The sequence below is a fragment of the Peromyscus leucopus genome, chromosome 3 (assembly GCF_004664715.2).
Source record: "Peromyscus leucopus breed LL Stock chromosome 3, UCI_PerLeu_2.1, whole genome shotgun sequence".
NCBI lineage: Eukaryota > Metazoa > Chordata > Mammalia > Rodentia > Cricetidae > Peromyscus > Peromyscus leucopus.
Window position 1 is genome coordinate 103,376,615 of NC_051065.1, and position 16,877 is coordinate 103,393,491.

Sequence of the window (16,877 nt, forward strand, 5' to 3'; positions counted from 1 at the left end):
TCTGTGACTCCAGTCCCAGAGGATCCCAGAGGTTCTGACACCCTCAAACAGACATACATGCAGGCAAAACACCAATGCACATGAAAAATTTTTAAAAAGTTGGAGGCCTGCCTGGATTACATAGGGGAGCCCCTGACCCCCAAACAAACAAAAATTATACTTTATTATACATATACGGTAACATTTTCTCTCTTATTTTTGTTTGATTGTTACTGTGTTTTGTTCTGTTGTTATTTTTGAGGCAGGGGCTTATGTAAAACAGGCTGGCTTGAACTCTTGATCTTCCAGCTTCCACCTCCCAAGTGCTGTGATTATAGATGTGGCTGCCTCACCTAGCGCTCTCTCTCTCTCTCTCTCTCTCTCTCTCTCTCTCTCTCTCTCTCTCTCACTCTCTTTCTCTCTCTTTCTCTCTCTCTCTGTTTCCAGTCCAAGTATCATCAGGATTGTTCTTCTGAAAGGACCAGGGTGCAGAATGAAAATGTCTTGACTCCCACTTTGCAGAGCACCTCAGCTGCCTCCCACTGAGCTCCCTGTCTATTCTTTCCCATGGCTTCAGTATTAGAAGCCAGTTTCCAAATATGACACAAGGCTCAAGGTCACTGACAGGACCAATTCTAATCAAACAACAAATATTTACCAAGGGCCTGTTGTTTCTAATGCACTGAACTCCTGTGGCCCAACGAACTTTGGGAAACAAAAGCAACAGCTACAGCTTAGCTCGGCTTCCTTTGCAGTGCAGTGCGTAGATGTATGGGAGAAGTACTCTCTGCATTCTGGGCTCCTAAGTGCAGCTCTTGCATTTTGGTCCCTCACCAGCTCCACCCCTGCATTCTGGAACTGACCTACCAACCTCTCAAACATGCCAAGCATTCTCTTTGCTCTCTCCACTGTTACGTGGCCCTGCTCCCTCACTTCTTATCAGCTTTTGCCCCAAATACTGCTGGCTCAGTGAGACCTATCCTGATGCATACCACAGTTGTATACGTGGAAGTCAGAGGACAACTTTATGGTCAGTTTTTCCCAACCTTCAGGTGGGTTCGGGGGATAGGACTTTGTCACCAGGCTTGGACCATAAGCGTCTTTACTGGTTGAGTCATCTGGCTAGCCCCAAGTTCAACCTTTTTTTTGTATCCAACTCAGTTTCCTTTAATTAATGCTACCCTTTATGCTCATATACTGTTTCTTTTGTGGGGGTTTTTTTTGGGGGGGGCAAGAGAAATGGGGTCATGTTAGAGCCAATAACTTTTCTCACAGAAGTTAACATTGAGTATCTTCCTCAAATGTATCTTCACCTTATTCATTCATTCATTCATTCATTCATTCATTCATTCATTCATTCTTGGTTTTCTGAGACAGAGTTTCTCTATGTAGCTCTAGCTGTCATGGAACTCACTCTGTAGACCAATGTCACCACTCTAGAGGTTATGGGACCTGGGAGGATGGAGCTGATAAATAATGAGATGGACTAAAGTCTCATGCAATAGCCAATTTTATTCAGAGCATCAGACATTTATACTCTGAGGGTTAAGAAAAAAAAATCACATGAGTAAAGTTCTCATGAGTTCAATTTGTATACAATCACAAGGAGAGGTCACAGGTGGCAACAACATGTTTTTCCATGTTACCATGTTCCTTTAGTATATAAAGGATAGTTTAAACGTTTAATTGAATAACAACAGCAAGCAATAGTGAGTAATTTGAAGTAAACTCAGTCCTATCTGCTACATCTAGGAGGAACACAAAAACACATTCCAAGAACAATTCTGTGTTTGGAAGAAGCTCAACCTCTTTTTCCTTTCTTTCTTTCTTTTCTTTCTTTCTTTCTTTTTTTTTTTTTTTAATGTTTTCACAAGCACTCAGAATTCTCCTCACAAGACTCCATTCCTGAACCGTGTTTCGACAGACCAGGTTAGCTTCAAACTCAGAGATCTGCTTGCCTATGCCTCCGGAGTGTAGGGACTAAAGGCATGGGCCACCACTGGCACAATTGACCAAATTTCACCTTAGATTTTGAAAAAGGCTCTCTCGCTGAATTTGGAGCTTGCCAATTAGGTTAGGTTACCTGGCCAGCAAGTCCTAGGGACCCTCCTGTCTTCCAGCCCTGGGATTACAGGCACATGCTTCCAAATCTAGATTTTCGCATGGGCTCTGGGCTCTGAACTCAGGTTCTTATGTTTGCAAGCCCAGTACTTTATAGACTGAGCCATCCTCTCTTTTCACTGTATGAGTGCGTTTTATAGTATGACATCAGTTTAGGGGGGAGGAAAAAAGTAATTTTCCTTCATTTTTATGAGTTCTTGTTTAAGACAGATCCCTATAACAAAACCACATTAACAAGAGAAAAATAGCCCCAATTGGTGGCATAGTCCTTTCATCCCAGCACTCCAGAAGCAGAGGTAGGCAAATCTCTGTGAGTTCAAGCCCAGCCAAGGCTACACCATGAGACTATGTCTCCATAAACAAGAGAAAATCAAACAGAACTTTGGAAGATGCCCCAGGGAAATGAGTAACTTTCCAGAAGCCAGCTTGGAATAGAAGGTGTCTTCAAAGAATAGTCAATTTTTAGAGACATGATAAGGCATACGACAAGGAAGAGGAGTTCCAGTTTCTATGGCTGGATGACCGTGAGAAGGCAAATAGTGAGGGAAAACCTCTCGGGTCAATTTTGTTATGTGAGTTTCTGGCTGATGAAAGCCTGTCAAGTCCCAGCACACAGGAGGTGAAGAGGCAGGAGGGTGAGGAGTTCAAGGTCAGCCTGGACTGTGTAGTAGTAAATTAGAGATCGTTTGGTCTACTTGAGATTCTGTCATTAAAAAACAAAACAAAGGCTGTGAAAGAAACAAAACCACAAGAAATGGGCAGGTCTTTTGGCCTCTCCCTGCTCTTAGAATTGGGAAGCACCTTGTTCTATAAGGTAGCACAGCCCTTCCCCGTGACTGGTGGAGAAGCCTGGGTCTCTAGGCTGACAAGGGCAGGCAGAGGAAGGCAGAAGCTGGAAACAGAGCAGACTGGCTGAAGCAGAGGGATTTCCTTTTTCTCCGAGGGTCAATCAGAAAACTCAGTCTTGTGCTGGTAGCATGCCGTTGCAGCTGTGGTTCTACTTTGATTTGGCAGGTCCTCCATTTAGTCCAGGAGCTTAGGCCAAGCTAATGGCTTCCTAGACACTTTACTTACGATGTCTAAAATTGTCTTTGGAGATAAACCCCCATCCCTCCAGGTAGGAAAGGGAGGAGAGACCCTTTTGTCTTTATGTGTATGTGTTTATTTTTACTTAAGTGTTTGTGTGTATTGCGATGCCCTGGAAAGTCAGAAGAGCTGGTGTTACATACAGGCAGTTGTAAGCCTCAGAAACTGAACTCAGTAAAGACCACTTAGCCCCTGAGTTATCTCTCTAGTCCTTTACAATCGCTTATGCTATGCATACGAGTTTGTGTTTGTGGGTGCTGACAGAGGCCAGAGCTGGAGTTACAGGCCAGTGTCAGCCACCAGAATGTGGGTGCTGGAAACCGAACTCTGGTCCAGTCGAAGAGCAGGAAGTGCTCTTAACCACTAAGTCCTGTCTCCAGCCCTCCCCTTGTGTTTTGTTTTTAGGTAATTGGAGGAGGGTGTACACCGTTTCTAGTATTTGTGTCTTCTCGATTGTCTTAAACCTGAAACAGACCTTATGTGGGGGGCCCCTTTTCGTGTATGGACGTGGGTCCCGCGTTCTGCTCCCCCTACTTCACAATACCCCATCTCCCCTCTTTTTCTTATCACGCAGCTAAGGAGTCCTTGGAACAAAGCACTCACTTCGGAAATGTTAGCCTATAGTTTGACTGTTTTTCTGACTGAGATTGGCCACGTGTATGTGTATTCACTGCAAGAACGCGATTTGGGGGACTGTAGAGGGCATTAGTGGAGAAGAGGAAAGGCGGGAAGGAGGAGAGCTGAGGTGGGCCTCAACCTGCACCTTGGATGTGAGCTTCTGGGGACAGAGTGGACTTTGAGGACACAGTGACTTGGGTCAGGAACACAAGGTAGGGTGAGCCTGGGGAGCAAAGGACCTGAGTGGGGCTGGTGGGCGTGGCGATGTGCCCTGGGGCGGGGCCTGGGCGGGGCGAGCTCGCGCAGACTCATTGAGCTCCGGATCTGCTGGCCGACCCACTGTCAGTCTGCAGCAGCGGGAGGCCATGGGACGCTACGCTGCGGCGCTGGTGGGCTTGCAGTTCGGGCTGGGGCTGCTGCTGTGTGAACTGGGCAGCCTAGCAAGCGCCGAGCCCCGGGCCCCGCCGGACAGGATCGGTAGGTGCGGGGGATGAGGAGGCTAGGCAATGCGGGGGACCGTCTCCCCGTGGCAGGGTGGAGATCGGGGTCCTGAAGACCCGGCCGTGCGCTCCCGAGCGTGGAACGGTGCCACTGGAGGCGTGGGCAGGCTCGGGACCCGGTTCCCCTGCAGCCCCAGCCTGGGAGGCCCTCAGCTCTAAGAGCTGGATGCCCTCGGGAGCCCGCCTCTGACTGTTCCTAGAGCCGAGTCTGTCTGGAAGACTGAGGCGCGCAGACACCGCACAGGGACTAGTCTGTCGTCCCCCTCCCCCAAGCCCTCCCCCGAAAGAGCTGGACCTCCTCCCCGCACCTGCGCTCTGCTTGCGAGGCTGCAACTGCTGCAGCTAAGGAGAGGACCCGCTGTCTTCCTGGCCTTGCTTCCCTTGGGTTTTCACTTCCGGGCGTTCTGTCCCCATCTGAAGTTGTGTCTTTCGGGGTCGTTCATGGTGTTGGAGCCTCAGAGAGACAAAGAACAAAGCTGGGCGAAGATGGCGGCCACTTTATTTAAAATGCGTGCCGGAGTGGCCCATTCATGCCTCTCCAGGAGTTGGGTACAGGAGAGTCCGTGGGTCCGGTGGTCTCTCCACAAAGATCTGTTTAGGCATCTTTTGACTGTTACTTGTAATTTCATCTAAAGCGCCTGTCCAGATACAGGGAGTGTGACCTCAGAAAGAACCCTGTCCCCAGGCTCCACGAAGTTGTTGGCTATAGTCTTGAGTAATGTCTATTATTGGTTAATGGCCTTTCAAAAACAAAAGCCACCCCGCTAAGAGGGGAAACAAACGGTTCCTCTTTTTCCCTCCTTACAGCCATCGTCGGTGCCGGAATTGGTGGCACTTCCTCAGCCTATTACCTGCGGAAGAAATTTGGGAAGGATGTGAAGATTGACGTGTTTGAAAGAGAAGAGGTCGGGGGCCGTCTGGCCACTTTGAAGGTGGAAGGTCACGACTACGAGTCAGGGGGTTCTGTCATCCACCCTCTAAATTTGCACATGAAGCGTTTTGTCAAAGAGCTGGGTATGTGATTGTGGTCTTCGAGCTAAGCAGATTTCTGTGCCGTGTGACTGGCTCTAGGTGTTTTCATCAGCACAGAGAGCTGAGATGTTTCTGCCTGGCTTGTCTCCTACAGAGAAGTTGATGAAACTGTTTCTCTGGCAGTGGGGTTTAGTTTAGCCCTTGGTACCGGCTTAGCTTTGAGCCACTCTCCTGTAACGAGACTCTAGTTATCTGTGTGTCATCAGTTCTCTGGAATTACAGCCACAGGGGGCAACGAGAATGGCTGATGTTACCAATTCTTCGAGAAAATTTTATTTTAAAAAAATTAAGTTTTCGAGATTTCTTTTGTGTGAAGGGGGCGGGGGTGTGGTCTGAGTGCTGCAACGGTGTGTGTGTGGGGGGGTGCAGAGGGCAACTGATGAGTCAGTTCTTTCCTTCTACCATGTGGGTCCCAGGAATTGAACTCGGGTCATCAGGCTTGGCAGCAGATGCCTTTAGGGGCTGAGCCATCTTGCTTGGTCCCTGCTGTCAGTTCTGGAACCCCTGGTTTTGGGTTGAAGAGTCAGGGTGTTTTGAGCCAGCAGAAACCTTAGCTCATTTCCCTGATGAGAAAATGAGACCCACAGGCTTCAGACACTTGGCTTGAAGTCGTTCGAATGGGGTACAGAGACATGTGCTCACAGGGAGGGACACATGATGCGCACTGCCAGCAGAGGAGCAGGGCATGTTGTGAGGAAGTCTGGCAGGCCTCTGCAAGCTTTCCGAGGGAATATTGTGTAACTTTGGCCTTTTCCCCTTTACCTGAAATTCCTAGTTTTGCAAAGATCAGCATAGGAATGGAAGTACATCTTATTCCTCAGCTGCCCTTTTCATCCCTGACTGATGCTTTATTCTCCATGTCTAAGAATAGTGGGGTTAATTTGGTACATGTACATGATCTTCTGACCCATCTCCTAGTGTCAATTTGTGGACTGAGCAATCGGAGTGTCCGAACTGTTTTAAACATAGAACTCTAATGTGTCTCTTGAGACCTGGGGACGGCTCCTAAGTCACTCACTCAGAATGTCCCTGGCAGGTCACCCAAATTCCCTTTGCATTGGGCCAATGTAGAAACCACTGGCGTGCTGGGCAGTGGTGGCACACGCCTTTAATCCCAGCACTTGGGACGTAGAGGCAGGAGGATCTCTGTGAGTTTGAGGCCAGCCTGGTCTACAGAGTGAGTTCCAGGACAGGCACTAAAGCTACACAGAGAAACCCTGTCTGGAAAAACCAAAAAAAAGAAAAAGAAACCACTAGCATACTTTTCCTCTGAGTTTTGTTTTAAGATTTGTGTGTGTGTGTGTGTGTGTGTGTGTGTGTGTGTGTGTCTTGTCTGTCTGTGTCTGTGTGTACTAGAGTTACAGGTGGTGGTGAACTGCCTGACAAGGATGCTAGGAACTGAACTCAAGTCCTCTATGAGAACAGCAAGGGTCATAACCGCTGAGCCATCTCCTGAGGCTCTCCCTCTATTCTGGCAGGTCTCTCCAGTGTTCCAGCTTCAGGTGGCCTGATGGGGGTGTACAATGGAAAGTCTCTGGTGTTTGAGGAGAGCAGCTGGTTTATAATCAACATGATTAAGCTGGTGTGGCGCTACGGATTTCAGTCTCTGAGAATGCACATGTGGGTAGAAGACTTGCTGGACAAGTTCATGAGGTAATTAATTATCCCACTTCTGTTGAACTTAAGACCTTCCGGTCTGACGAGCATGAGAATGTTAGTTCCCTGAAATAGTTCTCTACCTAGTCACCACTTTGTTAGGCAAAATGTTTCACAGAAAACATGCAGATCATCACTCCATTTGGGAGCTTAACATGTTGGTTGTTTTCGTTTCTAAATTGTACTTTGCAAGGGCTGAGATGTGGCTCACTGGTTGAACACTTGCCTGGCATGCCTGACCATCCCATTTAAGGAGTTGACTTCTGTGCAGCATCTAAGAGTGTCTGGCAACACTAACGAAACATTTGCAAAACACCATTCGGAAGCTGGGTTTGAAAAAGAAAAAAGGCATCAATTCTCATGGCAGCTGGCTCCAGCGCCACTGCTGCTGGCTGATTTTGGCAGATGTGGAAGGTGAAGATGTCCAGGTTTTAAGTGTAGAAGACCACCCACCCAGCTAGGAAGTGGTAAAGCTGGAGTTCCCTCCCAGGCCAACTCAATCTGGAGTCTCTCTTAATGCCTGCATTGTGCTGGTTGTGGGAGACCAGTTCCCACATTTATTTCTACCCCAGAGACTCTTGAAGAGAGATGGATAAGAGATTTAGCTAGAAATATACAGAGGGGAGAGAAACAGATAGAAACCCAGGATAGCCTCGGGAGGGGCTGGATCCTTATCCACCGGCCCCTCCTGTCTCTTCTAAAGGGCTTTTTATAGGAATGCCAAAGGGTGGAGCAAAGACCTCCCCCTAGCACAGACAAGTGCAGACCCTTCCAATCATCTAGTAACCATGCACATGGTCAAGCCATCCTCTACTGCAGCTCCACTGGGTAAAGCAAGCTCAGATCTCACTAGGAACCTTTGTGGGCCTCCACAGCTGGTGTATAGGTGAATGAGATACTGAGCATAAGAACTTAGAGTAAATGTAAAACTGAAGTGAGGTTTGGCTTTGGGCTTTTTAAGTTCTATTTTATTATCATTGTGTGCTGTATAAGGTGGGAATGGGGATGCACAGAGGACGGCTTTTGTGAGTCAGTTCTCTTTCCAGCGCGGGCTTTGGGCATTGAAGTCGGGTCATCCGGCTTGTGAGGCAGAATGCTGTTCACCTGCTGAGCCATCTTGCCGTCCCTGTTTCTTTTCTTTTTACTGTCAGATTATGTATTCTAGACTTTAAGTGGGAACTTTTGAGAGCACAGGTGTCTTGGGGTGACAGGCAGAGGGAGGAACAGAGGTCTGTGAAAGGTGAGACTGAACTGGCAGGAACTCACCTGAATGGCAGGAACTCACCTGAATGGCAGGAACTCAGCCAACAGAAACATGGAAACCAATTCATCATAAAAAAAAAACAAAAACTGTATGTGTGTTTAGTCTGCATGTATGTCTGTGGTCCTGTGTGTGCCTGGTGACCGAAGAGCTCAGAGGAGGGCATCAGATCTCTTGGAAAAAGAGTTGCAGGTGATTATGAGCTGTCCTGGGAACAGAACCCAGGTCCTCTGCAAGAGCAGCATCATCATGTTTTGTTTTTGGTTTTTTTGGTTTGGTTTGGTTTTTCAAGACAGGGTTTCTCTGTGTAACAGCTTTGGCTGTCCTCCAACTCACTTTGTAGACCAGGCTGGCCTTGAACTCACAGAGATCCACCTGCCTCTGCCTCCTGAGTGTTGGGATTAAAGGTGTGTACCACCAACACCCAGCAATTTTTTTTTTTTTTTTTTTTTTTTTTTTTTTTTAAGATAGAATTTCACAAACCGGGGGCTGGAGAAATGGCTCAGAAGTTAAGAGCATTGACTGCTCTTCCAGAGGTCCTGAGTTCAATTCCCAGCAACCACATGGTGGCTCACAACCATCTGTAATGAGATCTGGTGCCCTCTTCTGGCCTGCAAACATACATGCAGGCAGAACATTGTATACATAATAAATAAATCTTTAAAAAAAAAAAAAAAGAAAAGAAAACAAACAAACAAAAAAAAAGAATTTCACAAACTGGGTGGTAGTGGTATACCCCTTTAACCCCATACATCATCAGAGGGAAGCTGATTTCTGTGAGTTTGAGGCCAGCTGATCTACAGAGTGAGTTACAAAATAGCCAGGGCTACACAAAAAACCCTGTCTTGAAAAACTTTAAAAAAAAAAACAAACAAAACAAAACAGGATAGAATTTCACTGTGTATCCATGGCTGGTCTGCAATTTGCAATCCTTCTGCCTCAGCCTCCCAAGTCTGGCTTTTTTTTTTTTAATTTTTCAAGACAGGGTTAGATTTGAACTTGGATTGCTGGATTCAGAGTCCAGAGTGCTAACCATTACACCATGGAACCTCAGCAGCTTCTCTTTTCTGAGGCTGTTTGTAGCCCCCTGTCCTGTGTGGGGTTAAATGACCATGTCTCTTCTTTTCAAGGATCTATCGTTATCAGTCCCATGACTATGCCTTCAGCAGTGTAGAAAAGTTATTGCTCGCTATCGGAGGGGATGACTACGTCCGACTGCTTAACCAGACTCTCCATGAAAACCTGCAGAAGGCAGGCTTCTCTGAGACATTCCTCAACGAGATGATCGCTCCTATCATGCGCGTCAATTTTGGTCAAAGCACCAACCTCAATGCCTTTGTGGGTAAGACAGTATTGGAGGGAATCAGGGAGAGCCATAGCGAAGGAACTTAGCAACTGGGTTGGGAGCTCTGGCATCAGGCCCGGGATGGGGAGGCTGCCTGTCTTAGTGTCTCAAGCATTTTTTACCGACATAATTTATTTCTGTCTGTGAGTTGTTAGGGGTAGAGGGTCCTGTGCTTCTGATAGTGCCAGTGACTCTCGCCCCTGAGGGTCATCTGGCCGTGTCTGGAGGCATTTGGAGCCAAACATCTAAGTGGATGGGAGGGGGCTACTTACCCAACACCAAGACAGAATTAAAACATGTTTGCCCTCTCCTGACAGGGGCAGTGTCAATGACAGCTGCCGATTCCAACCTTTGGGCCGTGGAAGGTGGCAATAAAGTTGTCTGCTCAAGGCTCCTGCAGGCCTCCAGCAGCAACCTTATAACTGGCTCCGTAGTGTCCATAGAGGAGAAGACAAGGACCAAACGGACAGGTGAGGCTGAGCTTCGATTGTTCCTGGTTATTCTTGCAAAACTGACGGCTCAGGGAGAAAATGTCACACACACTTACACTCACACACACACACACACACACACACACACACACACACACACTTTTTTTTTTTTAAGATAGGGTTTTTCTATCTAAAGTAGCTCTGGCTGTACTGGAACTCACTATGTAGACTGTGTTGGCCTCAGACTCACAGAGATCCACTTGCCTCTGCCTCCTAAATTCTGGGATTAAAGCTGTATGCCACCATGCCTAGCTTTTTACATGGGTGATGTGGATTTGAACTCAGGTCCCATAATTCTATAACTTCTAATAGCTTCTCTATGATTGTAAAGAGTTAAGATACACACACACACACACACACACACACACACACACACACATACATATATATCCAATTGTATTACATTGAGGACATTTTTCTACTCAGTAAGAACAAAATGTGGAACATTCTCTTTGAGAATTTTTTCCATATCCCATGAGCCATGATCATACCTTTTAGCACAGTTGGGAACATTTCTGCATGAGCAGTGTGAAGTTCCACTGTTTTGGAACTTTGTAAGAGATGCCAGAAGAAAAGATTTTTCTGGCCTGGGGAAATGGCCCCTGTGGGTAAGAGAACTTGCTTCACAAGCATGAGGACCTGAGTTCAAATCCCCAGCACCCATGTTTAAAAAAAAAAAAAGAGCTAGATGTCTCTCATATGTGCCTGTAACCCCAGTGTGGTGAAGAATATAGACAGACATAACACTACAGTTGGTTGCTAGTTCTAGTTTACTGAGAGACCCTGTTTCAAGAGAATAAGGCAAAGAGCTATAGAACATGACACCCCATGTCCTCTTCTAGCCTTTGTGTGCATGTCCACATGCAGACACATCCATACATAGGTATGTGTGCATACCTGTGCGCACACCACATGCACACTAGAGTCATGGGCTGGGTGTGTTTCTTGGTTGGTAGAGTACTTGCCTAGCATGCATGAAACCATGGGCTTGATCTCCACCATCACAGAAACTAGGTGATGGCACATACCTTATAATTCCACTTATACTCCGGAAGTGGAAGTTCAAGGTTATCTTTGGCAACGTAGTGAGTTTGAAAGCAGCCTAAGCTACACGAGACACTGCCTCAAAAATAAAAACAGGGCTGGGAAGATAAGAGCCTTTTCCGTAAAATCATTGCCATGCAAGCTTGGGAACTTGAGTTTGATCCCGGGAGCCACATACAGAGCTGGGCATTTTGGCAAGTGCCTGTAATTGTGGTGCTGGAGAGAGTAGAGACGGGGAATCCTTGGTAGCCATCGTAGCCTAATTGCTAAGCTGCAGTGAGAGGAAAGCAAGATGGGAGGCTAGAGAGATGCCTCAGTGGTTAAGAGCACTGGCTGCTCTTGTGCAGATCCTGAGTTCAATTCCCAGCACCCACCCTGGCAGTTCACAGTTGCCTGTATAATTCCAGTTCCAGAGAATCTGACACCCTCTTCTGTAGCTAGTTTTCCTGCCTTGCCCACAGTCAGGACAAATCTTTGTCACCCGCCAGTCCCACAGCTGCTCAGACCCAACCAAGTAAACACAGAGACTTATATTGCTTACAAACTGTATGGCCGTGGCAGGCTTCTTGCTAACTGTTCTTATAGCTTAAATTAATCCATTTCCACAAATCTATACCTTGCCACATGGCTCGAGGCTTACCGGCATCTTTTCATTCTGCTTGTCCTGGCAGTGGCTGGCAGTGACTCCTTCTGCCTTCCTGTTCTTTTATTTCTCCTCTCTGTTAGTCCCACCTATACTTCCTGCCTAGCCACGGGCCAATCAGTGTTTTATTTATTGACCAATCAGAGCAACTTGACATACAGACCATCCCCCAGCACAGCCAAGTGCAGACCATCTCAGACACCTGCACTCAGGCCCGTGGTCCTAATCATCCTCTATGTGGACCTGCTGGGTAAAGCCACGAGGAACCCGAGAACGGGCTCCCACAGGACATACAGAACATCCCACAGCACTCTTCTGGCCTCCAGAGGCACCAGGCATGCACTTAGTGCACAGACATACGTGTGGGCAAACATTTCAATACATAAAATAATAACAAAAAATAAATCTTAAAAAAAAAAGGACAAAAAACAAGATGGACAGCTCCTGGGGAGGGGGTGACACTTGAGGTTAACCTCTGACCTCCACACACAAAAGCACATGTACACAAACAAGGCAAAAAATGTTACAGAATTATTTTTAGAAGGCCTGAAATTGAATATGTTAGAAGCACTAAAAAATATGCGCTTCCCCGTGCTCCTCTAGGAAATCCCACAAAGATGTATGAAGTGGTATATAAAACAGGATCTGAGACCCATTCGGACTTCTATGACATTGTCCTTGTGGCTGCTCCATTGAACCGGAAGATGTCTGACATAACTTTCCTCAATTTTGATCCGCCCATTGAGGAATTCGATGACCCATATCAACACCTGGTGACAACTTTAATTAAAGGAGAACTCAATTCCACTCTCTTCAGCTCCAGACCCAAGGATCAGTTCGGCCTCTCCGCGATTCTTGTCACTGATGACTCAGATATGTTTATTAACAGCCTGTCCATTGTGGCCCCTGTAAGAGCGAAGGAGGGTCCTGCACCAGCAGTGGATGACATGCACGTGTGGAAGACCTTCTCTAGGGACGTTCTCACCAAAGAGCAGATTTCAAAGCTCTTCCTGTCCTATGATTACGCTGTACGGAAGCAATGGCTGTCCTACCCTTACTATGAGCCTCCTCAGAAGTGTCCCTCCATCATCCTCCACGACCGGCTCTATTACCTCAATGGCATTGAGTTTGCGGCCAGCTGCATGGAGATGAGTGCCATCGCTGGCTACAACGCCGCTCTCCTTGCCTACCACCGCTGGAACGGTAACGAGGACATGATTGACCAGGAGGACCTGTATGAAAAGCTCAAAACGGAGCTGTAGCTGAGCACTGCCCCTCCCCAGAGCGCCCTGCTCTTGAAGGACTGAGTCAGCAGAGTTGAATCTTTACCGGCACTCTTCATGTGGGTCATGAGAAAACACAGCGTTCCCGTTCACTGGAGAACTTGATCTTCAGCCAGACCGTCTTCACTCTTTCGTTTTGGGGGAGGTACAGGAGGATTGAACCTAAGGCCCTGTGCATGCTAGGCAAACACTCTACTACTGACCTGAGCTACATCCAGCCCTCTTTGTGGTTTTTCTTTTGAGACTGGGTCTCACTAAGTTGTCCAGGAGGAGTCTCCTGCCTCAGCCTCCTGAGTGCCTGGGATTACAGGCTCTTGCCGTTATGCCTGGCTTTTAACTGTGGGGGACACTGGCAGAGTTTCCCAGACTTGTTGGGGGATTAGGGGAGGGTTTTTTTTGTTTTTGGTTTTTTGAGACAGGGTTTATCTGTGTAACAGTCCTGGCTATGGCTGTCCTGAACTGCTCCTTAGACCAGGCTGGCCACCAACTATCAGATCCACCTGCCTCTGCCTTCCAAGTGCTGGGATTAAAGTCATGGGCCACCACTGACTGCCCAATGTTTTAAGTGTCACCTGGAACTTGATAAACACCTGGATTTGGACTCAGTGGGCTGGGTGTGGTCCTGAATTTGCTTCAAATTATAGAGCAATCTTTTTCTTTTCTTTCTCTCTAGTTTTTCTCTCTTTAGGAGGGTGTTGAAACTATGTCTTACTCTGCACACCAGGCTGGAACTCAGTATGTAACCTAGGCTGGTCTTTAAATCACAGCAATCCTCCTGTCTCAGCCTCCCACATGCTGGATATAGGCTTGAGGTCCAATTCCTGGCAGTTTACATTTTTTTTTAATGTAAATGTGCTGAAGCCTGAAGTCATGACTTTAAGAATGTGATTTTTTGATTGCTTCTGTCTTGGTTTTTTATCATGGATAGACTCAGAGATAGAAACAGAGATACCCTGTGATGTGGAGACTGGATATAGGTTATTGAATCAAGAAACTGACACTGTACTATTTGAGGCCCTTATGTGGGGAGGTCTGTTTTTCTGTGCTGTGTCAGGGATTGAACCCAAGACCCTGAGTATCCCAGACAAGGACAAGTGCTCTTCCACTGAGCTACATTCCCAGCCCCAAGAGCTTCAGGGCCCCACATCCAGAGGATGGGACTTCCTGGGTTGAGGATGGGGTCTTGGCACTGTAGCTTGCCAAGTTCAAGTTCCTTTGCAGCCAAAGATGAGTCAATCCTGGATGTGGAGATAAACCTTCTATAGAGAGCTGTGAGTGCCTTAAAAGTGCTACGGAACACAAACCATGACCCTAGCAGACCGGTGCCAGACAGGACTGACTGCTGAGATCCTCAGCAGTGGCCTCCCTGGGGACTAGCACTGCTGTAGAGGGTGAGCCTAGAGCAGTCGGCCTTAGAACCAAGTCTTCACGGTGACTGGAGTTCAGAGGGAATCCCTTCAGATGCTGGGCATTCGGGATGGGAGGCCGTGGCTGAAATCTTCAGACAGTGAGTGGCTCTCAGCTGTGGTTGTATGTGGGAGTCCAGGCTTCTCATATGTACTCAAGCTCAAGAAATCTAACTTTCTGTCCACTGCTCAAGGTCACCAGTGACAGTCATAGCCACTAGTATTAAGAGAAAAAAAGTAATTTTGCCTGCCTTGGTAGTGCACTGCCTGTAATTTTAGTACTTTCATGGCAGAAGCAAGAGGATCAAGAGTTCAAGGCCAGCCTGGGCTGTAGCGACACCCTGTGTCAAGGAATAAAAACCGGATTATAGCATTGCATCAGCAAAGCGGTCTAAAGAAAACACTGATTCTTAAAAATTATTTTTTTCCCTTGTACAGCTTCGGGTATTAATAATGTGTGGAGAGGGCTGGAGAGATGGCTCAGAGGTTAAGAGCACCGACTGTTCTTCCAGAGGTCCTGAGTTCAGTTCCCAGCAACCACATGGTGGCTCACAGCCATCTGTAATGAGATCTGGCACACTCTTCTGTATACATAATAAATAAATAAATCTTTAAAAAAAAATAATGTGTGGAGAAAGCAGCCATGATGTATTTGGTATAGTGACAGGAATTAATTAAATTCATAGCTTATCAAAAGGTTGACATTTTTTCTGATTTGTTCAGAGACATTTGTGTTTTTTCCTGTTGTGGTTTTAATGAATGCGGTTTGTCAAGAATATAAGAACACTGTCATGGATTTGGTACAGCAGCTCCTCATCTGAGGACTATGTTTCATGACCCCCGGTGGGCACCCAGAACTGGGAAGCAGTGTGCCCCATATGTTCTATTTTCCACATGTACAATATACCTGTGATAAAGTTTTAATTTATAAATTTGGCACAGTAAGAGATTAACAACATTAATTATAAAATGGAAAAGTTGTAACAATTTACCATAATGGAAGTCAATTAAAACTTACAACTCATTTCTGGTATTTTCTTTTTTTTCTGCATAGGGTCTCACTATGTAGCCTTAGCTGGCCTCAGAGTTATAGAGACAGCTTGCTTCTCCCCCTCCCCTCCACATGCTGGGTTTAAAGGCTTCTAAGATGACTATACAGTGCCCCAAGGGAGTATTTTCGATTGAGTGTTTTCAGACCATAACTGCAGACAGATCAGCAAAAAAATCACTACCTATGGGAGGGCTGCCGCAAGTGCAGGGAAATACAAGACTATTCAATTCCTACAGACTTGGATCTGGAACGGGGTGTATTTGGGCTTATAATTTAAAATTTGCTAGTGGGTGGGAGAGTTGGCTCCTTGGTTTAGAGCGCTGGCTATTCTTCCAGAGGACCTGAGTTCATTTCCTAGCACTCACATGGCAGCTCACAACTGCCTGTAAATGCGGTTTCAGGGGTCTAGGCACACTCTTGGTGCACAGACATACATGCAGACAAAATACATACACATATAAGAAAATTTTAAAAATCTTTAGCCAGGTGTGGTAGCACATGGCTTTAATCCCAGCTCTTGGGAGGCAGAGGCAGGCAGATCTGTGACTTCTATGCTAGCCTGGTCTACATAGTGAGTTCCAGGCCAGCCAGGACAACACACTGAGACCTTGTCTAAAATAATAATAGTAATAATAGGTTAAGAAAACTGTTTAAGCCGGGCGGTGGTGCACACCTTTGATCCCAGCACTCGGGAGGCAGAGGCAGGCAGATCTCTGTGAGTTCGAGGCCAGCCTGGGCTACAGAGTGAGTTCCAGGACAGGCTCCAAAGCTGTACAGAGAAACCCTGTCCCGAAAAACCAAAAACCAAAACAAAACAAAACAAAAAACTGTTTAAGTGAGCCTCTGGTTTAATAAGTTTATTAATTCAAAAGTTTAAAATGAAAATGTATATGGCCCCATTTTTAGTTACTAGGAAGACAGGCCATTTGGAGAAGGGACATGCATTTCTCTGCAGAGCAGCCAGTATATAAACTTATCCTAAGGCTTCTGAGATGACTATACAGTGCCCCAAGGGAGTTCGAAGCCAAGGTACAACCAGCAGATCATGGTACACTCCAAACCTGCAGGCTTTCCCTCTAGAGACGGTAAGAATGTTTCAGAACTATCTACATTTTCACACAGGATGCTTTGAGAGGAGGGAGGTTGCGGTTCTGAGCATACTCCATTTAAGATGTAACATACTGAGCTGGATGTTATGGAGCACACCTTTAATCCCAGCACTGGGAGGCAGAGGCAGGCAGATCTCTGTGAGTTTGAGGTCAGCCTGGTCTACAGAGTGAGTTCCAGGATAGCCAGGGCTATGTAGAGAAACCCTGTCTCAAAAAAAGAAAGAAGATGTAACCTACTGAGCATGCTCACTG

General features: G+C 46.7%; 1 protein-coding gene across 1 annotated transcript; it reads left to right on the forward strand.

The window, feature by feature from the left end:
- Positions 1 to 4,107: 4,107 nt before the first annotated feature.
- Pcyox1 (prenylcysteine oxidase 1) lies at positions 4,108 to 15,489 on the forward strand. The gene is made up of 6 exons (XM_028853999.2): positions 4,108 to 4,281; positions 5,112 to 5,318; positions 6,815 to 6,989; positions 9,384 to 9,595; positions 9,916 to 10,068; positions 12,380 to 15,489. The coding sequence occupies exons 1-6, from the start codon at positions 4,170 to 4,172 to the stop codon at positions 13,036 to 13,038; spliced, it is 1,518 nt and encodes a 505-aa protein (XP_028709832.1). The 5' UTR covers positions 4,108 to 4,169; the 3' UTR covers positions 13,039 to 15,489.
- The last annotated feature ends 1,388 nt before the right edge of the window (positions 15,490 to 16,877 follow it).